The following is a 26,528-nucleotide window of genomic DNA, read 5'->3' on the forward strand; positions in this document are numbered from 1 at the left end:
CAATAGGCTGGAGGTACATGTCGATGTATTTGCCCGTAGGCTCATGGATAGAATTCCTGTAACATTTTCTGATGCTTATGTAAAACGCTCCAGTGCCCTTGGGCTGGGTTCCTTCTGCATAAAATGACACAAAAAATTATAATTTTTCCAGGTGTTAATTCTAACTGATCAAACAATGTAAATCAGGACCATATCTTCCGGACTGCACAGGATTGTTAAATGAAAATCCAGCTTTCAGCATTTCAATGTAATTTACAAGATGTGAAGGCTGTGGTCTCTGAAAACCAAAGAGTACTAAGAGGGAGATCTTTGGTATATACACTTTTTTGTGTAATTTTACTCTCATCACTCGGGTCTAGATCAAAAGTGTACTATTTGTAATGTGTTTATACTTACTTGCTTTTACAGTATTCTGCTTGCTTGATTTTAGTCGTATATGTAGCACAATAAACAAATGCTACAACAGTAATGGTACATTGAAACTAAGTAAGGAGAGCCAGTTGGCCCTTCCCTTGGGTTGTTTCTTGTATGGCTGTTGCCCTGTCTTCCTTTCTTTTCAGATGGCTTTAACCACTTAAGTTGCCTGGAAAGAACTCTCCTGCTGATACACTGGACGTCCATTTCTAATGCGTGCTTCTGCGGGCCCCCTCGGTGGAGATAAATGTGTCCACCTAGGCCAGGGTTATCTATAGCAATGATCTTCAAACTTTTTAATGCCATGCCACCTCCCCCTCATTGGAACACAAAATAATTGGGGGGCCCCCCTAAAAATTTCTCGCAATTATTACTTTAAACTAGCAATGTTTACATATGTCTAGACTTATTTAAACATTGCTGTTAAGTTCTGTACTGTTTTAAAAATGCAATGAAATACATGATTGACAAACATACTATTCTGGTCAGACAGGCCTTACTAACATGTAAAAGTATCCACAGTGTGACTATTAGGAACGGGGGTGGGGGTTTGAAGAATATTGAAGTCCCCTCCCTTTTGACACCTTCTCCCAGCTAGCATATGAATGACAAAAGAAGTTAGCGATGACCCATTATAGAACGGCTTCCTGATGCTCATCCCCGCCCTTCCCAGGTGCGCCTACCCCAAACCCCACACTCACTGAAAACAAAGCACTGTTATCAGCATAATGCTATTTTTGGACAGAGCACGCGCCCCCCCTACCATCACTTGTGGCTACCTGGGGGGGCCTTCCCCCCACTTTGAAGACCCCTTCTTTAATGGGAATAGTCCTCCTCACTCTCACTTGCCACACCCGCTTTTGTAAAGAATGTTCTTTGTAGCAGCGGCCCCTTAGTAGAGAGTCATATTTTAAGAAAGGAGGAAAATCAGGTTTCCATAAGTAGCGAGATCCAATGTAGATAACCCAAAAGTGGTTCATCAGTGACCTCATTTGGATTTGAGTAAGGAAGGAGTATTCTTTTGTTTTGTGGACACCATAAATACTCTTGAACCATATAGGATAGACCGGGCGCATCATCTAGAGCCCTTTGTGATCCTATGATCACCCTGTTATCTTTGTATAAATGTTTGAGGCCTCAATAAAAATAAATGTAGGGATCTCTCGTCGCGTTTTGTAGTGAGAGACAATTTTGCAATAAATGCTGAGGTGTACAGGATATAGACTATATGCATTGGGCCAGTTCACAATGGCAGGATGTCAGTTACCGTGCCTTCTACCTATTTGTTTTCTGTCAGCTAATGTATTTTTCGGCTTCAGAGACTTCATCAACCATAGTATTGCAGGTTTGATGTCCAAAACACATTACTGACTTGCATTATAAGGTTCCCCTGCTTTAGACTCCATGTATTAAATTCACCCGCTGCGTGATTGGTCACGACATAAGACATGCTGGGCCAGTCCCCTTGGATTACAGAGTTGTAATGGGTTCTCTATTCTTCTACCCCTATTTAGATCAGGTGACTCTACTGCAAGAATATGGAATCTAAATGAAGGCAACAACAGTGGTTCCACTCAACTCGTTCTACGGCACTGTATTAGAGAAGGAGGGCAGGACGTGCCTAGCAATAAAGACGTAACGTCATTGGACTGGAACGTAAGTTTTCTGCTGCCTCCATCATGTTGGTCTTACGTTGTTTGAGTTCATTTTAACTCTCTGCTCTTGTGCATACGGTTGCTCCCCTGAAAGCAAATCTACCCACAGCTGTTGTATGCGCATGTGCGGATTCCTTCCAAACCATGGATATGACATCATTCATGATCGTATTATATGACACTATACTATACTATTTGATACTATATACTATATGATAGTAGAGTTCGTCCAAATTAGGGTTTTAGGGTCTCATCACCAATGCCCTGGCAATATTCTGTGTATTCTTCCTGCATATCACCTCCCCTAAATTACCCATCCCTGGGGGGCTTGATTTGGATCCCTGATGCTGCTCTCAGAATTGAGGAATTAATGGAGTCATCTGTAATTAATTCTGTGCCCGATCCTCCTGATACTCTTCGTTTTCCACAGAGCTTCACTCAGAAATTTCGGTCGCCTGGAGCAGGCTGTGTCCCTGTTGAAACATGTCATTTACACAGTAAATTTGCAGGTCTTGTAATTGCGATCGGACATTAGTTGCTGTTTCGACCCCATCTGAATTACAGGGGCACTGACTATTATAAACTAAAACATACTCACGATACAGAGGGTTGAAATGCATGTGCCACAGCTCAGTTTCGCCCACACTGCCAGCGATATTGTATGTTAATGAAACTGAACCACAGGGCATCTGAAAGCAGAAATGAATATTTAATGATGTGCCTGTCGTCTTCTTTGTCATAGCCCTTGTGACCTCTAAAACTGAGTCCCTTGTTGCAGAGCTTGCGTCTGTCATTCACTTCTCGTATTTTCATTTTGTGAAGCAATTAGGGCCGTATGCATGAACACATTTTCCCATAGACACAGAATGGGCAAAACCCTTTGATGCATCTGGCCCTTAGTCTTTAGAACTACTGTTTAGTCTCGACATATTATCATTATATTAAACACAGGTGGCTCTTTAGTAGCGCTCACTGCCACAGGCTTGCTGCTTCGTAGCGCTGATAAACACTTAGTTTTCCATTAATGCAATTATTTTGGCTGTTTCTCCAACAGAGTGAAGGGACGCTGCTCGCGACCGGATCTTACGACGGCTTTGCTAGAATATGGACCGAAGATGGTACGTTTCGAGGCCAGTACTATGCTTGTTGGGTCTAAAGCACCGGTTCATTTTCACCTTCTGGATACATTTTTCATTCTAGTTTTTTGAACCCATGCATTCCAAGGATGTATTTTTTCTCAAATGTTGTTTTCCATAGATGCATCTGTTTAAGTTGAATGTTAGTAAATAAATAGGGGTTCATTAATCACTTCTCCCAATGGGACAGAAGAGAGTACTTTACGAATACTCTCAGATAATTTTAGTATTAAATCATTTTTATTGAAGGATTGCCACACAGATTGTCACACATTACTGATAGAGCCAATACATTTGTAGGTGCAACAAATACGAAGGATCAGAAGGCCAATGAGTCCATTAGGACTGGTGTAAATTTAAACTAGCGAGAGGGACTAGTATACGCAATCCTGTAATTGGAAGGGAAACAAAGAAAACCATATAATCAGAACCCCCACCACCACCCTATCCCTGCCCACCCTCCACCCATGTTCAATGTCCACCGCTTATCCTCAACCAAACCCAAACTGCCCCTAGCTGGGTTTCAGCTACTCCGTGTCAGAGAGGCGCAACAATCGTAGATATCTAGGGCAAGTGACCTTGTGGAATTCCGAGGACAGTAAGGACAATAAGGGTTGCCATAGCTCTAGATAATTTTAAATGATGCAGTTAGAACTAGGCCTGGGTGGTGCACTCCGGCCGTGGAGTTTGCAGAGTTTCCCGCACTCCGCGGAGCACACAGAGTTCCGAAGATTTTTCCTGGCTTTCCAACAGCAAGTTGGTGAGAGAGGAAAATCCACCTCCTGGGGAGGTTTCTCACGTGGGCGGTCGTGGATGGTTACAACTGAGAAACTTTCTGTTCGCATTGAGAAAGCTGCTGCTCAGGCAAGAAAAGAAGCAGCACCCTCTTGCGCTGCACATTGTGCCGTTCTGGCTGATTTTATCACGTGGGACAAACACCCAACACTGAAAATCTATGTGAACGGCATGACCAAACACCCCTCGGCCGCTTGCAGAACTCCGCATAGAGTAGAAGAGTTTTTTGGCCGCTTCACTGAACCCCCCCCTCGGACGCTTGCGGAACTCCTCATAGCGTAGAAGAGTTTTTTGGCCACTTCACCGAACTCCGACCAGGCCTAGTTAGAACATTGCTTCCTTTGTCTGCAGAGCCTCATTACTCCAGTGTACATGCACACGAGCAAGAAAATACCAGTTTCTTTATTCATATGCATTTTGTTTTTCATTCAAACATTCGGTTCATTATGTTAGTTTTCATTTGAATTGTTTTGGAAATATCTTGTGACTTTTCTTTTCAAGAAGGTGCACTCCGTAGATCTGTACGTTTTCTTCCTCCCAAACCTGTTTGCTCTGCCCTGTAGCCTTCAGGACAGTGCTAAAGAGAATGTTTTCTCTAGTAAAATTCATTTTCATGGACCCTGATACAACATCCCATCTGTAAACTGTTATAAAATGAATTGCACACTAAAGTGAGATGGAGGAGAATACATGGCAGACACATTTTATTTGATAACACTGTCCTACTTGAAATATTATTTTCAGGGATGTGTGCAAAATTATAATTTTATCATCCAGGTTTTGTGCAAGGGACAAACGTTGCAACTTTACGAAGTTGCCAAGTTTGACGACTTTGCAAAACTGAGTCCATGTGCAACGTTTCCCCCCCAAAAACATTGTGTGGAGACTTTTTGCACAAACCAACCGTTTCATAAAAAATGACATGTAAAAAAAAGCAGGCTTGTGGGGGGTTTTCTCCGAAAAAAGTGGGCTGGATATTTCACCTTTTTAAGAAATACATATATTTTTGTTCATTTCATGAAATTGTGGAAAGTTTTTAAACAAATTCACAAAATTTACAAAGGTCTACTTCACAAAGTTTGTTTGAACTTTGGAGGATAGTATTTCTTTTTTTTAACTATATGTATTTTTTTATTACAGCATTATATTGTTTTTTAATTCATATATTACAGTGCAGTATAGAGCCACAAAAGAGGAGTGGCCTAAATTAATGAACCATGTAATTGCCATTACAGATTTAGTCTCTCAGACCGAATCAGTACACTGACAAGTATCATTTAATTGTAGATTCTAAAGTAATTACCTTTCAAACTTAGTAACATTCAGCCTTCCTGAGTACTTTGACTGGCCGAGGAAAAAGTTTCTAGCATTGCGAAGTGCTCGTATATTGCAGTTTCTGCCACTCAAACACATTTGCTATTTGTGTTTTTTTCATTCCAGGTAACCTGGCAAGCACTTTAGGTCAACATAAAGGTCCCATCTTTGCACTGAAATGGAATAAAAAGGGCAACTACATCCTCAGTGCTGGAGTGGATAAAGTGAGTATGGAACAAAGGGCCTTCCTGTGGAGGGTACTGTATCGCTTGAGGCATACACGTCTAGAAAATGGGTGTGTTCTGGGAAGCTGGTAGATAAGAAATATGTGATAGTGACCAAGATCCCAAAGAAGTTGTTTCACCAAAACCACAATTTCATGGATAACCTTATTATCAAATGAATGATTTAATGGTGGAAATAACTAATATGCTTCTATACTCAACCCTAATTTCCTCTTGTGTGTGCATATTAGATTTGAGGCAGGAATTTGGCTACTGCATGCCTTTATGGGTGCTTCCATGACTGAGTATTGGGTGACTGGTGTTAATGGCCTGCTAACGCCTATTCAGATTACAATTAAAAGTGGTTGGTGGGTCTCTCTTTAGTTTGCTTTTGTGTGCAACCCATAGCAAAGGTGCAGCAGGAGTTACTTGCAGCATAAAAAAATCATATGTCTTTGCCCAATAGGACAAGCCGTTACATTATTACTAATAGAATATTCTTCCACTAACCACAGGGACTCAATCTAATCTGTTACAGTTTAGGAAACCGATGAAAACCTTAGTTTTCCTTGGGCGAACATAACCTAATCGAAGGCCTACTGCAAGATGTGTACCTCTTCGTTATTTCTTGCCTGTATACTTCTTACGAGGTGGCTGGATGTTTGACGATACAATGAGGGCCATTTCAACGCGGTCTGTTAGATCGCGGTTTTCACAACGCAAGTCATTACATCGACTTGCCCTGGAGGGGCGCTGGACTTAGGAATAGCGCGAATTACTATTCCAACTCCAGTCTACATACAGTAGGGAAGGTGTTGGAAACGGTAATTTACACAATTCCTTAGTGAACAGCACCATCCAGTGCAAGTCGGTGTAACGACTTGCGTAGTGAAAACCACAATGTAATAGTACCACGTTGAAATGGATGAGTGGTAAACTATGTCTCCTGTGTGGCTTCTTCTCCGTCCCTGCTTTGCAATGATTTGCAAGATGTCAGATGTTGTCCTTTGTGGGCAATGCAGCGTTTCCTATGGCTACTTATGGCTATTTGCATCTGCTTTGCTACATAATAGAAGTGTGTTTTGCATAGAACTAACTATTTACAATTGTAGGAGCGATCACCTTATATACAAAGGTGTATGTGAGTAACTAAAGCAGTATGCATTGTATTTATTGTCTGTGCAGTTGAAGAAAGTACAGGACAGCAGCCTTGGTTATGAACTGTCTGATTTTGACTTCTATTACATTTCTTGCTTCTGAGTTCACAACAGGGAGACGGACTGAATCCATCATTGCTGATATCCAGAGACAGGTGCTACATTTTATGGACACAGGTTGTTCAGAAATACAAAACCTCATAGAAATATCTGCACCTTATAGCATTTGCGTCTTATAGCATCATGAATCACAGAACATGTTTGATGCTTCTAGGGAAATGTGCCAGGGACTCCAGAGCAGCTATTTAATGCAGTCTTTCTTTCTTGTCTAATCAAACCTATCAAACGCAAGTTAGTTTATAATTGTGGTAAGTGAAATCCATCGTATGCCATGTCCTGCCAGGCTTCCACGTCTCCTTTCTGATTTCCGCATATACATGAAATGCTGATCTTGCATCGCCAGTTACATTCCCCAATGTTAGTGGATGATATCCAACTACAGACCTGAGTGGGCAGCGACAAGGTGCACTGTAAAGAAAATTACAACTTTCCTCAATTAAATTAACTGGTGGTGGAAGAAGAGTTACCTCTGCCTGCAAGTGTTGAAAGCTGTAATTGTGTGAGCTGCAGACCCGCCAGTCACAGTTTTCTCTTGAACTGTCTGGAAGATCGCATCAAAGCCGACCCCTGCTAAAACAGTTCCAATCTTGGCCATATGGTTTGACTTGGATCTCTCTTATGGTTGCCACACCCCAGCGGTAATCAAAGACATCCTGCCCCATCTCATGTTGCTGAAAAGGGACCGATGCTGCGCGACTTCCACACCAGGTTGAGCTGACCAGTGCCCAGGTCTGGCGAGCCTGAACTTCTGCAGTGTTTAGTTTGGAGCATCGTAAAAAAGCGGTATTGAAACTGTAGACGCAGTAAGATTAAGCAGCCAGACTAAGTTGCATGTTTAAAAAATCAGCTCACATTTCACTAGCTTTTAACCACATGGCTGCTAGGCGTTTTCCCGTCCTGCGCTAAAAAATGTAAAACACCATAAATCATGACGAGCTGGCCTTGTCATCCGCGCACGGCAGGTAAGCGCCATGACGAGCCCAGCTCGTCATTAGCTTCGAAGGGGTTAAAGAACTCCATTGGCTTCGAGAGGCACAAAATCCTCTGCACCATCTTCTACTCACTCAGTTTCTGAGGTATACTCTGTTGCGTAGCGTGAAATCCAGCAATACAGATCTGCTGGTTCACGCCAGAGAAAACACTCTGTATTTAGAATTGAAGCCCACGCAACCTGTTGAAATAAGCCTTTCCGCCCATTCAGACAATCTCTGGGATTCCACCTCAGCATTCCAAGAAGGAACAGGGCTCTATGTGAGCCCTGATGAAGATCTGATCCAGAACTTCTTCCTCGGGCTCCAACCCTCTACGACTTTGTATCCTGCTACATTTTCTTATTTTTTTTATTTAGTGCATTTTTATAAAGCGCGGACATTACCCGAAGGTGTCAATTTTAGGGGTCTCGTAATCCTCTGTGCCTTTTGCCTGCTCTAACAATAGCGGCAATCCATCTCAGGTCCACTCATGGGCACAACAAAGTAAATCAATCACCTGAATTGGGATTTTGCGCAGGATGTGCGTGAGGTTAGTTCTGGGGCAAGATTTGCCCCGCTGATCCCTGCTCCGCACCGCTCCCTCCCATTTGCTCCCAAAGAGTGCATCGCTCTTAAGCTTAGTAGAAACTGATATCTGTGACATGGACCTGCTCCCTGAATGTTTCGTTTTATAATCTGTATTGTGTTTGTTTTTATCATGGAACGTATTGCTCCAAAAGTTACAACAAGTCGTTTTTGTGTGATTTTTATCATTTCTCAATATTTCTTTATATTTTTCATTTTAAAATAAAAGCAGCCATCCCTTGTGTCTTCTTTGAAGGTCAGTCTGGCCTGATGCCCCCGCCACAAAGTATTGTAGTAAATGTACCGTACTCCTTCTCAAGAATCAGTTGTTCCTTTCCGTTTTGTGCTCTTCTTTATATGGCTGTAGGTGTGGGTGCAGTCACTGCTTTGGCAGATTCTGAAGCTTTTCACATCTCTGTTCTTTGACCTTCAACAAAAGCCCCTAAACCTTTCTAATTTGGTTCGAGAATCCGAGTCTTCTGAACTGCTGTGGTTTGGCTCACACTGACCTGCTCCTTGCCGGCTCACCTTCTGCTGCAGAAGTTATTTTTGTATCCCTTGACATGCTTACAGAGAGCCTTCCTGGCAGCGCGTCTGTGTGCAGCATTCATTTCCTGGAAAAAGGAGGCGATAAAACACTTTCCATGCGTGAAACGTTCCAAAGAGAGCGTACCGTCTCTTCAAACTGCCTTTTGGAACGTTGGTTAAAACCCTGCCCGCTTGTATCGAGGCAAAGACTGCTGATGTTATGGGTTATTTCTCCTTGATAGGCGATGGGCTTGATCTGGTAGCTAAAAGCAGCCTCACATAATGTGTTTTAGCATTTTGTTTTATTAAGTCATCATCATCATCAAATCAACTTTATTCGGCTGGTTTATGATCATAAAAGTGCAAAAATATATAAAACATCAAGTTATTAAGTCAATTTCCAGACGGGTTAGTTGGAAGTCGGATCAGCGTGAGCAATACATCACCTTTTCAGAAATGATGACATTGGTTAAAATGCATTCTTAAAACTTCCTGTGTCTGTGTACTACCTGTGCTCAATTTGAGATGCCTTTGACCCAGTAATACAGGCGCCATCTTAGTCGCGATCCACCACCTAGTCTAACCTCATTGTCACTCAGGTATTTTAGTTAAGGTTGTGTATCGCCCATTTACCGCACACCTTTTGGAATTCATGAGGGCGGCCACTGATCTTATATGTGGCATGTTCTGCCACACTGCAGCCTTGGAAAATGTTTAAACACCAGTCCAATATTGCCCCAAGTGCAGCGGGCGAGCGAGCCTGACAAACTCAGATGAAGTTTACTAGACCGTCCCCCTTTTTTACCCAAAAGGGACATTATTGATTAATTTTATAGGACAATTTTGGATATGCATATGCTTGGAAGCCATATCAACCTACTAATTCACCACTAATCCTTTATGGGTTTCCGTAGTAGCGGGCTTCAACACCCCATCAGGGGTAACAAGCGCTATATAAATACAAACTTTTTTTCCCTCTCCTATCTTTCTGCTATCCTTCCGAATCCAAATAACTGACTATCCTATCCACCACTTAAAATGTACTTGCATGTTTGACTATACTAATTCAACACTAATCCAACACTAATCCTCTTTGGGTCCAGGAGTAGCGTGCTACTCACAAAAAAAGCGCTTTGACGCCTCGTCGGGGGTAGTAAGCACTATATAAATGCAATTACAGTACAATACAGTTATATAATCTAGTGACAAAACTCTCTCCTCTAATTCATTAAGACTTTATTTAGGATTTCCACCATAAATCCAACCCCTGTCCAAATCAGAACATGTGCTCGTGCATACCAGATTGTTAAAATGCAAATTTCGGCTTATAATAAGCAAATTCGATTCGCAGCTGATTGGGCTTTCACTTCAGTTTCTTTTCTACAAATCCTTGTGGTTGAGTATATTGTGCGCAATGCGTTTTGTGCTTAGCACTTCTTCAGAAGCATTTAGCATCCAAACTGTACAAACAGTCAATTTCTATGGACAGACTATATTTTAGAAAAAAATGTATGCGGGATGAAAACTCCACTGTGGAAAAAAGAACGGAGTACCCGATTTTACTTTTTATGTTTGCCGCTTTCATCCCAAAATCAAAGTCTGTCTTCATGTTACTTTATAGTTACCTTTGTACAAAAATCTTTTGTATTCTGTGTCATCATTTAACCCACCATGATGTAAAGTTTCCAAATTGAATGTACAAATCATTTTCAGAATTCATATAAACTAATGTAACCTGAATCAATGCCTTACTTTGCCGCTAGACCATGGGTATAATGGATGGAGCAGCAGGAAGTTGATCCTCCTATGATATCCTTAGCAAAGCTTCATTCTGTCCTGCATCATACAGATGCTTCAGGATGCTCCTTTTGTGATCCTGTATTAATCTGTGAATTGTTGTAAGACCTTTGTCAGAGATCTCTTACATGCTTTTTTAAGGTTCTCAGTTAATTTTTACACAGTTCTTATGCTGTCAAAATTGCTGCAATGAAAGTACAGAACAGACTGTACTCAAGTGTGAGGCACTTAGTATATTCTGCTGAATCACACCCTATGGATATATATATATATATATATATATATATATATATATATATATATATATATATATATATATATATATATATATATATATATATACACATATATACACATATATACACATACCTACCTACCTACCTACCGGCGGTCACCAGTAGTTAATAATAATTAGTTCTGCTTCTCCATAAGCAGAGAATTATTTTTTGTTTGCTAATAACTTTGGACCATTTGACAAATCATCACAAAACACTCCCAAGAGGTTCATCCGCCTCAGCTCCTTCCTTTAAAGTTTTGGGGTGATCTGTCCAGTGGGGGCCGAGAAACAAAAGGTGTACCAAAACTCCAAATCCCCATTTATTTTCCATGGACTTCTTTAAGACAGGTTTTAGCAAAAACTGCTGAACAGAATTGCATCAAATTTGACCCAAAACTAGATCTTGGTTCGCAGTTTGTACTTTTTGTGATTTGATGTAAATCCATTCACTAGTTTTTGAGACATTAAGCGCAAAAAGATAATTGTATATTTTAGCATTTTGGCTCATAAAAGTCCCGCAGGCATCCCGATACAGTGCAAGATCAAAAATGGAGGCCTGTGATTGGTTGGGAGCAAATTTTTCCCATGAGCCTTTTTGCTGTCATGGGAGCGAGAGGCTCCAGTGAGTCTCGCGAGAGTGAGTAATCTGATTGGCAGGCTGTTGGAATGTTACAAATGAGATGGTCGCCATTACTGTTTAATGTGAAATATTGGAGGTGTGGAAATGGAGTAAAAATGTTTAATAAGGGGGCAGCAGAAAGGAAGGCTGTCCCCCTAGATTTAGAGAGGAGGAGTCTAAGGGATAACTTCTGTAAAGATATTAAATGTATATTGTTTTTAACTAATTTTTACAATCTTGAGGAACTCTTGCAGGATTGTGAATAGAAAAAAGTGGTAGATGAGTTCTCAATGCCCTCTATTAGTATGAATGCATATTGTGGTCCTTATTTTTGAAAGGAAGTGTGTGAGAGATTACTACTGTAATGATTGGGGTATATCTTTTTTTTAAAATGTCACAATCTCACAAGACTTTCGAGGGATTCAGAAAGTAGGAAGAAGAAAACGATGTTTGAATGCACTCTGCTATGCACACTTGTTACGGTATGAAGGAGTCTTACTGATTGATTGATTGAGTCTTACTGGAGATAGTGTTTATCAGACTCTACTATTTATGCTCATTGGTTTGATAAGAGTTGTGAGAAAAGTGTAACTTCTTGTCCAAACTTCCTACTACGCACACTCATCATCTGAGCTTGAGATCTGTAAGGAGGGCCCTGTCCTTCCCTACACCCTACAATGCACGCCTATCATTACAGAGTGAGGTCTCAGCAGAGAGGCCAGTCCCTCCACATAGCCTACTATACACACCCATCATCTATGAGAAAGAGGGCTAAAAGGAAAGGGCAGTCCCTTCCCACACCCTACTACACACACCCTTCATTTGAGAGAGAGCTCTGAAAGGAGAGGCCAGTCCCTCTACACATCCTACTATGCACCCATATCCTTACAGAGAGAGGTCTCAGCAGAGATCCCAGTCCCTCTAAACATCGTACTATGAACACCTGTTGTTGTGAGAGTAATGACACTTCAAAAAAGATTGCTTTTGACATGTCTTGATAGAGTTACAGTAGCTCAGCAAATAAACAGTTTCTTTTGAGTAATTATTTGTTTAATACACACATTTTACAAAGACTTTGCAAACCGTGAACCATTTGTTACAATAAAAAATATGTTTCACGAAAATAATGTCAGAACAGAACATGTATTATAAAACCACTATACGATACATACACTCCAAAAACGTATTACTTTTCTTTAAAAAAAAGAAAAAAACCTGGAACTTGACTGCAAAAAACAAATGTTAAAGTAATGTTATACTTAATTGCAATAAAAATATGTTTTTGTTAACAAAAAAACCTTTAAAATTCACTGAAAAAAACAACTGTTAAATTAACGTTACAATTAGGTGAATTTGTCAGTGTGAACATCAACATTGTGAACTAAATAAACCCACAGAAATTTACTGGTTATTGTTAACAGCTCTAACTATAACTTGCGCCCCGCCGTGCACTGCTTATGACCTCACATATTACATCACTTGTTGCATGTTCTATGCCATTTATGACATCACTAATGACATCTCAGATGACATCATTGATGATATCATCCAAGCTTCGTGTTCCTACATATTGCTATATAAGTTGCTATGGTTTACATGTAACATATTTCACATTAACAATCAACCACAGATATATGGGAAACTCTCATTGAAGATGGTGTTATATCTATATACAACTGTTTAGAGAAAGGCAAAATAGTGAATGCCAATTCCAAAACAAATGCCCTACTATGGACAGCTTTTACCTATATCAAATCCCTGACACACACCAAACATACACTAAGAAATGAAGTTGATATCAGTAGAGAATCAAGTACTGTAAAGAGTGTTTACTCTATAGAGGGAATTTATTTAACCCTTTTACCGCGGAGTAGACTCTGCTGCAGTGCAGACGTTTCCGTGCGCGGACTGGGCCGTGTCGGCCAACGAACGTGCGCAGCACTACGAAGGTAGTGCTTGCGACGGCCGTTGGCTGATGCACGCACGCAAAGGGTTAATACCACACTTTTAGCCAACGCTGACATTTTCATAAGAAATTCACCACAGACTGTTAAAACATATCTACTAAGAATATAGTGCATACTCTATGCAACAGCTGTAAAAAAAATACACTATTTGCTAACGATAACCACAATCTGAAGATGGTAAACATTCTACTACCTGCACCATTCATACTTTAAAGAAAACTTTACAGATAGCCCATCTTCTGAAGCAAAACAAGCACATGTACACAGGTTAGTACCTGGTGCACACAGTCTTCTGTTTTAAGTAGAAATTGTCATGCTGAGACAATTCTTCAATAACTCAAGGCTACTTCCTATACATGGTGTAGTATTTAGATTCTTTTGCTCTTCTTGAAACCTTTCTGCAGTGCCAAAATACTTATGTGGAGCATAATGAACACGAGTCAGCTGTCACTTGTACACTGAGTTACTCTTGAACAGAAAGATTGAAAACATGTTCAAAACATCTACACAGCTATGGTGCGTTAGGAGTACATGTGTTTTCTAAATACTTACACCCATTAGCTGGACCCAAACTGTACACAATTAAGTGGAAAAGAAATACAGTAGTTATCTGCCACAATCTAAACTATAAAACAAATGAGCACACTCATTGGATGATGTCATCATTGATGTCATCAGTGATACCATAAATGATGTCGTAGAGCATGTCATGAGTGTTGTTCTAAATGAGGTCCCAAGCAATGAATGGCAGGGTGCACAAGTTATAGTTAATGCTGCTAACTATAACTGGTGAAATTCTGTGATTTTGTTCAGTTCAAAATATTAATGTTCACACTGACAAATTCACCTAATTATAACATTAATTTAACCATTGTGTTTTTTTGTGAAAAAACCCTCATATAAACAATTGCTTAAAAATGCATCCATTATATGCACTTCTGTATCCTATTTATGACATATTGTTGACTGTATAACAGTGTGTTCATGTTTGTTCCTCTTTTCTCCAAGATGGATGGCTTGTGCCATAATGCCTCATTGCCAGTTGTCCTTCAAAGGGTTGAACCCCTGTCATTATTAGGTTTACTTAACTTAGCATCCAAACAGTTGAATCTCTTAATACTCAGATCAACATTTAGTATTGTAGCCATCTTGATCCTAGGCTATAGGTGCAGTGGTTTGATATGAAAACTGCCAATCCATCCCTCAAACTCCTTTCCACATTGTTCGTCATGTGTAAGATGCTTCTACACGCTTCTAAGGCAAGTCTGGAGCACATTCTCCGGGCCTTGCTCACATCTCGATGGACACAGGACCTGCTCCTCTAATAAATCCGGCCACCAGGCCTCCAAGCTCTATCGTCTTATACAACCGAAGTCCTCCACCACATCCTCTAGACTCCAGCTCAATGGTACCCCAATGAAACGATTACGTCACAATCTTGACACCAGATTTTGAAGTCAGTGGTCTCATATAAAATATCCCCCTCCCTTGCACAGACGAAATTCTGGCTACTACACAGGACCTTTTGGACTCTGGCACGCCTTTAAAAACTCTCCCTAAGAGAGACTCAAAGTTGCTGGAACTGTAATGACCCTATGGGTGGTCTCCCTCACCTTCCCTTTTACGGTAGAGCAGTTGGTCCATTTTGGTATTCAGTGTTTAGCTTTATTCACTCTATCTGCGGAGTTCCCCTGGAGCTATCGCTTTTAACACTACTGAAGGGATTTTAAGATCTGAACATCAGATCCCGCAACAACAGTCTACCAATTGATATCCTTCTTACTGCTGCCTGCAAATTTATTTTAACTAACTGGAAAAACACTGTCACCCCCTCCATCGGTCCCTGGATAAACTGGATCCCCTTTCTCTAAGCGGGGCAGATAACACCTCTTATAAAACTCCCTGGGGATTATACGCAATACATCTATCTGGAAGTCCCTTAATAACTATTTTGCCCATTCCAAACCACTGTGATTCTCTTTTTCCCACCCCTATACTCCTGTACATCTGCCCTCTCTCGCATAGGTACAAATATGAGAGATATTCAGAACTGATACCACCTCCTTCCAAAACCCTGAACTGAATTATTGGATTGAGTGGAGCATATGACCTTGAATGTACCTGCATTTATATGTATTAGGACCTTCTTGGATTTTACACTCTTATACATGTGTTTTGTCTCTATACCTACTATTGCCCCTCCTTTTCCCTTTTATCTGGCTTCTTTTAATTTACTTCTATCGCCTAATTTTACGCCATATCATGGCTCCTATGGGATTATCTAATCTCCATATGTGGTTTTTCTCTCATTTACCATCTGCTACCTGGATTATGCCCTGTAATCTAGACCCTCAGGTCCCGATCAACCCTTCAGAACTCTACACACCTCAACTGTATACCTTAAATTGGACCCTTGTTTCCTTTGATTGTCCTTTTTTCTCTGTTCATTTGTTTATGAAAAATTGCTCAATAAAATTCGCCTGAAATTAAAGAAGCATATCAATGACATATTAGTCATAGGTCACACCTTATCCAAAGCTCTTTCAAACATACACTACAGAATAGCTATCTGCTCAAATGACTGGAAAGAGCTTTGGGGCTTTGTCAATGGACAGGAAACGATTTGGAAATCATACCATAGAAATGTACACCTAATCTTGCCTTACCTTTGCCACAGCCCTGGACTATGTCTTTCTTTTCAGTTTTCAGTACTATTATTGTCTCTGCACAGCAGCTCCCACAATCTCTGTTGCAAAATGCATCATTTAGCTGGCAGTATTATATCATATTTTCCTACGTGCAGCATCCTAATAACACAATGTCTCACTTTCCTCTTAATGATTAGCAGATGGTACTTCTCAAAGTTAGAGGGTGAAGTAAGTCTTCTGACTAACATGGCACAAACCACAGAAGAAAAAAAACACAGTGTAAGCAAAGCCTCTTAGAAACCAACTCAAATATCGGATGTGTAGAGATGGTATAAATGTACACAATTAATAATGTCTTTTTTTGCCCTTTCAAATAGACAACAATAATCTGGGATGCTCACACGGGAGAAGCTAAGCAGCAGTTCCCATTCCACTCAGGTAATCTATCAAAATGTATTTTTGTAGCATCTGGAATCATATTTCACATAGATTTACTTCAAAGTACAAAATGGCAAAGAAGGTATAATGCCCCAAATGCATTTCATTCATCGTCATGACTACTTTTTATACTCTTCCTTGTCACAATCAGTAGAGTATGGGGGTGGGTACTCGAATAGTGAGGAATGGGATAAGGAAGACTCATAATGTGATAGGTGTTTAATAGATTGAGAATAACAAAAATGTGATAAGTGGAATACTTGAGCAATTATCAGCCACTGGTAATTACTCTCAGTAGTAGTGCAGTCTGTTGTTTTTTGCTCAATGTGTCAGATCAGTCAAGGACCAACCTTAATCAATTCAGCCTTGACAGTGCTCCAATAGCTCCTATCCAGTATGAACTGTCAGGCCACGCCCCCTCTACACATGAACAAAAGCAACTGTACCTTTTTGGGCCTCATCCATGAGAATACAGCTTGAGTCCTATTGCACGGCTGTCCCATGGCCCCCCACGTTAGGCATACCCTTCGCAATTCAGTCATTCCACCCATCATTTGTTGTGCTGTCTACATTTGGCGTAGATTGGACATTACTAACTGACATTTTTGACAGTTGTTTTAGAGTCCCTCACCACATCCTCCCGAATTCCTGAAATATCTTTTTTTCTGGTTGTAGCGGACATAAAAGTGTGATTCAGTGTCACTTTTCATTACTGGACCACAATGCATTTGCAGTCTATACTTGTTGGAAAGCGAGGCATTATCTGCGATGCCTGCACAAATAACATGACTACATATGTCCTTCACTGAGAACCAAACACCCCATTGTAGCGCTTGACTCTCAGAGGGTAGGGTTGCAGAGCAGTCTAAGGCTTACTCAAGGTAAGTGGTGTGGGCTAGTAATCACCGTTTACCAGTACGCAGGAAAAACACTCAATAATTGATTGTACAGTCCCCCTACATGTGCGCACACGCATGTACACACATGTCTGCATGTAACCAGCCCGGTGCCCTTTACTCAGGCTGCAGCGCAGCGGCCTACTCTCACCAGTGGGACACCAGTAAAATCCCCATGCAGTCTTTTTCATCATGAGTTCACTGTGGGTGAGTTCCAACTTATGAGGCTCTCCCACAATAAGTTGTTCGAAAAGCTAAAACTCCGGGTGGCTAAGATGGTCAGAACCACTTTCTAACAATACTTTTAATGGTAGTGTTTGGTTTGTGAATCCAAAATAATTAAACTGATTTATTTTGTTCACTTTGCAACGTGGATACACTAGTTTCGAAACAATGTTTGTGACTACCTGACTCAAGAAGCAAGCAAAACACACCATTGTATGTATTATCCAGCAAGGGCACCAGTGGGCTATCAAAAGTTTAAAAAAACAATGGCCCTAGATAACAAGGTCATGTCTTGGTTTTGCATCAAGCCAGTGATAACTCTGCGTGTTAAAAAAACGATTTTTTTGTACACCACTGTATGTGGGGTAGAATAAGGTTTTATTATTGACCGAAATTATCCTTCCAGCCTGTTCCCCTGATGATGTTAGGCAGTTCTATTAATTAAATTTTTTTCAAACGTTTTATTTTATTTTCTTACACACTGTGCTTCCAGCTTCACAGATAACATGATTCTTATTAAATGGCTGTCCCATTGTTCACTGAGCATCTTGCTGCAATTCAGATTTTTCTTACTGAATCGAGATAAGGAGTTTTGATTTTACTAAGTGTGTGGATGTATTATACTGCTAAAATTTGGAATTTAATTTTTCACAAGTCAAGATATTTCAAGAAACATTTTTCCTCATACTCCTTGGGAAATAAAAATACCTGTGAACGCCCGCAATACTTATTTATTTATTTCAAATCTTTTTTATTAAACAGGTTTGACGGTATCTCATACAATGCATTACAAGCACACATAATTTATCGGTTCAATTCCTTGGTGTCTATATAGTTTCATTATAGCCAGTACCACATTTAAAGTACACCCCAGTTTTGTCGGGTTATCACATCCTTAACATTGGTTAGAACAAACAGTTTAAACTTGGGATTGCCTCTATACACAGATTTCGCCAATTCCCCCTGACTCGCACCCTGGCACTATCCCTTCTGAGTTTCTATACGTCTTACATGGGGACCGTATTTTATCACATTTTTTCTTACATTCCCTGCTGTCGTATAAACACCAACATTATTAAGTACAAGACAGCAGTTCTGACAATGCCCTGCTGTAGCCTTCAGGTCATCTTTCCTGGATGATGCCAACTAACTTAGTTTGAGTAGAGCAAAAGACGTAAAAGAATTAGCAGTAATGTGCTGAAGTAATGTGTACAAGACTTCCACTACATCCAAATAACTCCATTGCCCCTCAGGCCAGAACATTAAATGGTGACTTTAATGCCTGGTGATCCCCAAACCTGAAAAACCCACCATATCTGTTGTGTTACCCAACTGACCTATTGTGCAAAGGTTGGGGATGAAACAAAAGCATAGACTTTGCCAAAAGAAATCAAGAGCTGACAGGAAGAGGACATTGCTCAGGATTCAGCTGTGTGGACTCTTGTATTGTCACATCACAAAACGTGTGATAATACAAAATTGCTTTCCAAATTAGACATAGTCATTCTGAAAATATAGAAGTGAATTCCCATAAAAGCAAACAACCTGCATACAAAGTCTAAAGTTCTAACATCTGAAACCTCACGAGTGAAATCAGGCACAAGAGCTTAGTAAATTTAGCTGAGAGGGCCTACATAGTCCTAACTCATTATCCAGGCAACTGTAGAGCAGATCCAGCATTAATGTAATGGACTACATGTTGAAATGTTAGAGACATTTATGAGAACCGCAGAACCCTGCAGTTCTCTTTAGAAAATCATAGAAACTTGGCTACAGGTTGAATGCAAGAGTTCCTCAAACACACATCTGGATTCACTGGTTAGGAAGACTAATCACAAAGTGTCCACATTTAATGAAAAGGAACAAAAGGAACCTTTAGTTCATGGCACATTTACATCACATAAAAACGTATCTCAGAAGCTCAGAGAGCCTGGCAGGATGATCCATCATCAGATGTTAGAAATCAAAAGTTAAATAACAACATTAAAGAGTATAAAGTAGCAATAACTGATGCCAAAGTAATATTCTCTTCAATTCAGATCAGAGAGGCAGAGAGTATGGCTAGACGCTTTGTCAGGACTCTAAAGGCTAGTACTGACCTGAATGGTAAAGGCACGGCAAACGTGTGTGCAGAGGAATGGTGTTAAGAACTTCAAAAGTTTAAGAACAATAAAATCATATACCGCATAGAACAGCTTAATAAAGGAATAACTCAGCTGAGAAGGATTCAGTCATTCTATTGGTGACGTGTGACAGACTAACCACAAAGCAGTCATCCTTTTGATGCTACCCTTGACAAAGTAACTGTGTAACTTAACTAGGCAAAATCATGCACGGGTGATACTTGACCATCCAACTTGAGTGTGGATAAGGTGGAGATTATAAATCAATGCTTCTTTTCAAGTTTCTTGCCAGTCAATTTAAAAAGAAGCCTTGTTAAAACCACTCCTAAAAAAAACAGATTTGAACCCACTGATCTAGGGAACTACGGATTATTATCTAATGTATCTTTAGAATGCAGATCTAGGCAGTTACGTTTTTGCATCAATAGATGTACAGAATCCGCCATTCTTGGTATTCTTGTAAATACACGACGTGGTAAGAAGGAATCTATATATATATAGCAATCTTTCTCAATAGGGGACTATTAATTTCCCAATAATTGGAACAATATCCTGTCATTCATTTTATATACTTTAAACAAGAAACAATCTAATAAATGCAGGATTATTATTGTAATCCAGAAATACTGTTTTGCAACGCTATTTTCAAATGCACTATATATATATATATATATATCCAACGTAGTTTTGGCAAGAAAACAAGCCACAGTTCACGGCGGGCAACACGGCTGGGAATGCCACTCCCACAAATACAAACGTAATCCAGATTAAGGATAAATGGATGAATCCACTGGAGCCATGGCCACAAATAATAATAAACGGTCTCTTTATTTTTGGCTTCGGGTAGACCCGACGCGTTTCGCAGTTACTTCACTGCTTTGTCAAAGGTGGTTCAATAAAGTGCAGTACACACATTTAAAGGTGCAGGGTTCCACTTAATAAACATAGTAAAAATACTTCCGTTTTTCAGCAGAGTAAACACAAATAATTATCGCATTGCCTTTAAACTTATTTGAGCCATTCATAATTCATACATTACTTCTTGAATAGAGCCCCAGTGGGCAAGGCATTAGTTAAATCATCATCTCATATATTAACAATTAAGCTCAACAAATTTCTTTGTGATGTAGCTCAAGTGAGCAATATTCCCCTCTTCTGGGCAAAGCTTCTTTGGAAGTTACATCTTCTATCTGCAGAGAAAACAAACGGAAAAGCTGGCTTTAAAAACTAATGAGAACCCTTAGTGTCCAACAAATATAACTAAAGACTTAAAATTAAACAAAGAAATACAGTAAGCGGAGAATAGGGTACAGAACATGATTCACCTTAGGTGTATAGAAATTTCATTGTCCATATTTAAACCATAAGGAATCACGGTGTTATATTTTATAATTAGCTTTGATTCCAATTTTCTTAATTCTAGTGTGCGGTTCCCCCCTCTCTCTCTCAAGGGTATTGTGTCAAGCACACAGAATTTAAGCAGACTTGGGTTTTGGTTGTGGTTTACAGAAAAGTGCAGTTGCCTGTCTGAGGATTTTGAATTGGAACAGCAAGTGATGGTTTCGAGGTTTAAAGAGAGGGGATATAGCTGCTCGACTATCCATAACACCGTGATTCCTTATGGTTTAAATATGGACAATGAAATTTCTATACACCTAAGGTGAATCATGTTCTGTACCCTATTCTCCGCTTACTGTATTTCTTTGTTTAATTTTAAGTCTTTAGTTATATTTGTTGGACACTAAGGGTTCTCATTAGTTTTTAAAGCCAGCTTTTCCGTTTGTTTTCTCTGCAGATAGAAGATGTAACTTCCAAAGAAGCTTTGCCCAGAAGAGGGGAATATTGCTCACTTGAGCTACATCACAAAGAAATTTGTTGAGCTTAATTGTTAATATATGAGATGATGATTTAACTAATGCCTTGCCCACTGGGGCTCTATTCAAGAAGTAATGTATGAATTATGAATGGCTCAAATAAGTTTAAAGGCAATGCGATAATTATTTGTGTTTACTCTGCTGAAAAACGGAAGTATTTTTACTATGTTTATTAAGTGGAACCCTGCACCTTTAAATGTGTGTACTGCACTTTATTGAACCACCTTTGACAAAGCAGTGAAGTAACTGCGAAACGCGTCGGGTCTACCCGAAGCCAAAAATAAAGAGACCGTTTATTATTATTTGTGGCCATGGCTCCAGTGGATTCATCCATTTATCCTTAATCTGGATTACGTTTGTATATATATATATATATATATATATATATATATATATATATATATATATATATATATATATATATATATATATATTTACACACATATATACAGCAATTATATACAAAAAACAAGGACAAAAAACTTTCCTATGCAACTCATAAGTAATAAATTATTCCTTTTCACCCAATTAGTCAAAAAAAGAGAGTGTCCACCTATTCCATACGGGAAGTACACTCTAAGGTAGTCTTATCATACACAATCGGTTCTATTAACTCCTAAACCTACATTTCAAGATTGTGTCAAAAAATAAATTCCAAATTCAATCAAATGATATCATCAGACTCCTCATTTTGTAAAGTGTCGGAAAATTTGAGGTCCACTTTGCGAGCATTCAACCAATTATGGAATGTGGAAAGTTGTTCCTGCGTCCCTGACCATACCATGAAAATGTCATTGATTAATCGAATCCATAGAATAATATGGGCTTTGAAAGGTGTAGTGTCGTGAAAAATGAAATTTCTTTCAAAGGCGTCCATAACGAGATTCGCAATGTCCCAGGCGAAACAACACCCATTACCACACCTTTCACTTGTATATACAGCTCACCTTTAAAAGCAAAAAAGTTGTTTTTAAGGCAGATCTTAGCAAGGGCTGTGATGAATTCTGTGGGTACAACATGCGGCCTAGGCCTCCCATCTAGCATCATCCCCAGGACTAGCAAGGCTTCTTATTGCGGAATGAGGAGTCTGATGTTATCATTTGATTGAATTTGGAATGTATTTTTGACACAATCTTGAAATTTATGTTTAGGAGTAAATAGAACCAATTGTGCATGATAAGACTACCTCAGATTGTACTTCCTGTATGGAATAGGTGGACACTTTTCTCTTTTTTTGACTAATTGTATGAAAAGGAACAATTTATTATTTATGAGTTGTATTGGAAAGTTGTTTGTCCTTCTTGTTTTTTGTATATAATTGTTGTATATATGTGTGTATATCCATTCGTAAACCTCTCCAGTAAAAAGAAATTAGAGGCCACATCAGGGAAACTTGAAAGACCTTTTAATGGGCAGAATCTGGCATGATGCATTTCGGCTGAAAAGCCTTCTTCGGATGCCGCTGCTGACAGGGTGCTGCTCCACCCCCACCTTTGAATATTCTATGTCTCTCCCATTGGTGGGAGTCTGCTTGTCCCCAAGTCACGTGGTTACATGACTACTGCAGATAGATGGAAACTGCAGTTCCCAGAAGACATCACTCCTGTGTGAGTGTGTTTGTGGGGAAAGCAGAGAGGCCAGTGTCCGAATGGGCATAGTTGTTGCAGGCAAAGCCGCTGAGTGACCAAGTGGTTAGTCCCTGTTTGGATGTATGTCCTGAGGCTTCCTTGAGTCCCCTTGACGTCCCAGCCCCATGTACAGGTGCCCGCCGGGCCGTAAGACAAGATTACATTGACCTTGCCTCCTTGTGAAGTCACGAGCTGCACCTGGCAGCAGTCCATGGCCTAGCTTGCACTGGAGGGGGGCGTTTGTGTATATATATATGTATATATTGTGCATTTGAAAATAGCGTTGCAAAACAGGATGAAGTAATTCCGGATTACAATACTTAAAATATGTAATCCTGCATTCAATTGTAATTAATGGGAATTAATAGTCCCCTTTTGAAAAAGATTGATATATATGGATTCCTCCTTACCACCTTGTGTATTTACGAGTATAGTGTTCCTTACCCAGGTAGAGGAGGGTCATTTGGGTAAACCCCCAACATTTTCTGAACATTCTTGGTGTTCTTGGCATTCTGACAAATTTGTCTACCATTCTAAATAATTAAGAGCCAGCATTCTTAATGCTTTTGGACTTATCACCTGCTTTCGACATCCTAACTGCTGAATCCTAATAAAATGTTTGGATGCAAGGCAGCACGTAGTATGTACTGGGTAGATGGTACTCCTCATTCTTAACAAAAAGCAGCAGGAGTGAATAGTAGGAACTAAGAGACAGCGGAGAAGACTATTCTAGTTGGAAGATTCTTAGACATGTTGTTTACCTGCTCTCTTCTTTAACCTCTTCGATGCTTATGGCGGAACGGTTCCGTCATCAGCGTCGGTTGGGCTGTGCTGATGACGGAACCGTTCCGTCATGACCACACCCGTTTTTCGAATCGTCAGCACAGCGCGAAAATTCGAGCCGCACTGAAGAGGCTAATATATAAGTCATGCCTCTTCATGTCCTGTTGAGTTTGCTTGGGCAGTCTTGACAACGAGGTGGTCTTTCCAATCACCAACAATATCAAGAAGGATATTGAATTTATCAAACAAACATTAAAAACAAATACAAACTTGAATAAATACCAATTTGCGAAGGGCAAGAGCAAAACTTTGGACATTTTCCTAGGTGAGTGGAAGTCCCAGATCGCTGTCCCTTGATTAACAAGTAAATTCAATGATTTATTCATCTAATTATCATCTAACACTTCTAAAATAGGCTTATTATTTCCTGTCTGGATCCGAAAATTGTATTATTGCTAATCAAAGAATGTGTGCAAAAGAAAGGATATAAATGCCGTTCTTCTTGGGACCGCTTGGCAGAATTGTAATAAGCTACAGATTCTTCATGACACAGCAGCTTTGGAAATCAAAGCTCTTCCTCGTAAATGTCACATATGCCAGATTTTCAAAGATCTGCACCAACTAAAGGGGTCAGAGACAAATTTAAAGTTTTGCCTTTGTCGCAGATCACCAGGATACCGGAAATTGTTGATTAAACAGTATCAACCAACCAAAGCATCTAGTTCTCAGAACTCTTTTCAGGTATCTACTGTTAAGCCTCCAAACTAGTGGCAAGGCTTACCTGTCGGGGGTTACAGTTTGGTGGGCAGGTTACCTGGGGGTTACAGTTTGGCGGGCAGGTTACCTGGGGGTTACAGTTTGGCGGGCAGGTTACCTGGGGGTTACAGTTTGGCGGGCAGGTTACCTGGGGGTTACAGTTTGGCTGGCAGGTTACCTGGTCAAAGGCGTAGTGGATGTCCTGACCTCTGTGTTTAGAGTACTAGTTACTATAATGCACCTATATTACAGTAGGCACCAAATCCATTAAGTTCTTTACAGAGTAACCTTTCTGCCAAGCTCTAACTAAGCCTCTAAATTCCATGCAATATTAGTGAAATCAAAAACAAAGAATACCTTTTAAATTGTCTTTCTAGGCTAGGCATGAGATATTGCAACATAAATCAGGCTGGACTTTACTGGTGAAGTGGGTTTGCAGTTTGAGGGATTACCATGGTCGGGAGAGCTGGCTAGATTCCTGAAACAAGCAAGTATAGGTTGTGTTTAAGATTCCCTGGAACATATATTAGATCTGTGCAGGGGTATCCCCCCGCCCAATTGATTCCAGAGTTGACATTCAATCTGTAACTCCCTAGCCACCGTAATGCAGGAAAGAGCCATTACGTACTTACTTCTGAAAGGAAGTGGTGACAGTCTTTTTCAAGCATTTGAAGTATAGCCCTTCCACCTGGTAAACCCCCTGGTCCTACCTGCATGTGCTAGCTCTCCACTCCTTGATGCTCCTCCCTGCGTCCCCACCCAGTGTCTTTACAGGTAGGTTCATGCTTTATATACATTTCCAAATATACAGTTCAGTGACAATAAAGTGTTGCATGGCACAGAGAGCAAGAACCAGCTGACTATTCATTCATAAAAGACTGCTTCTGCAGAAATTGCAGTTATACTGGTCAATTAAAATGTAATCAGGAAACGCCGTTTCCCACTGTGCTGTTCCCTTCTCGCGACACCTGTGTAAATAAAATGTTTATTTATTTATTTATAAGGTTTTATATAGTGCTGCTGGACCCAAGAGTATCAGAGCGCTTTACATAGTGATAAACATGATCATATTAAGAAACAATATATCATTGACAGTGAATAGAAAAATAAAAAAAGATAAAAACATTGCGTTACATGAGTGATGGGGCAAGGAAAAGAGGAATAGTAGAAGGGACAGGGGGAGTTGAAATTAGAGCTATAGAAGGGGGTGAGGTGAGGGAGAGTGAGATGGGAGGGGGAGAGGGGTTGGGTAAAAGAGCGAATCAGAGCAGACGGGTAATGAGCAGGGTCGTTTGATTTGCTGAAAAGCTTTCATTTCCAGTCACTGGCCTAGTTTTGGCTGTGGTGTATGCAGGTAAACAAGGTTTGTAACCTGAGGGGGGACCCCCGTCTGATCTTGCTCTTACAGCCCCGGCCCTGGACGTGGACTGGCAGAACAACACTACCTTCGCATCCTGCAGTACTGACATGTGCATCCATGTGTGCCGGCTCGGAGCTGACCGCCCAGTGAAAACATTTCAAGGACACACAGTAAGTGACCCAGGCTGGTTTCATCCAGCTGGAGAGCATGACTAGCATTTGATTCAGCTCAGATGTGC

The 26,528-nt window shown here is 40.2% G+C and overlaps 1 protein-coding gene across 11 annotated transcripts in view; it reads left to right on the top strand.

Annotated features, from left to right (window-relative positions):
- LOC147697229 (F-box-like/WD repeat-containing protein TBL1X) overlaps positions 1-26,528 on the top strand; it is a 929,968-nt gene that overhangs the window by 860,209 nt on the left and 43,231 nt on the right. For all 11 annotated transcript variants that reach the window (XM_086934318.1, XM_086934313.1, XM_086934320.1 and 8 more), the window contains 5 exons: positions 1,929-2,070; positions 3,124-3,187; positions 5,441-5,538; positions 16,585-16,645; positions 26,339-26,460. In XM_086934318.1, the coding sequence (XP_086790444.1) occupies positions 1,929-2,070; positions 3,124-3,187; positions 5,441-5,538; positions 16,585-16,645; positions 26,339-26,460 (487 nt within the window). The remainder of the gene's footprint in view (positions 1-1,928; positions 2,071-3,123; positions 3,188-5,440; positions 5,539-16,584; positions 16,646-26,338; positions 26,461-26,528) is intronic.

This window comes from Lissotriton vulgaris, chromosome 8, assembly GCF_964263255.1.
Source record: "Lissotriton vulgaris chromosome 8, aLisVul1.2, whole genome shotgun sequence".
NCBI lineage: Eukaryota > Metazoa > Chordata > Amphibia > Caudata > Salamandridae > Lissotriton > Lissotriton vulgaris.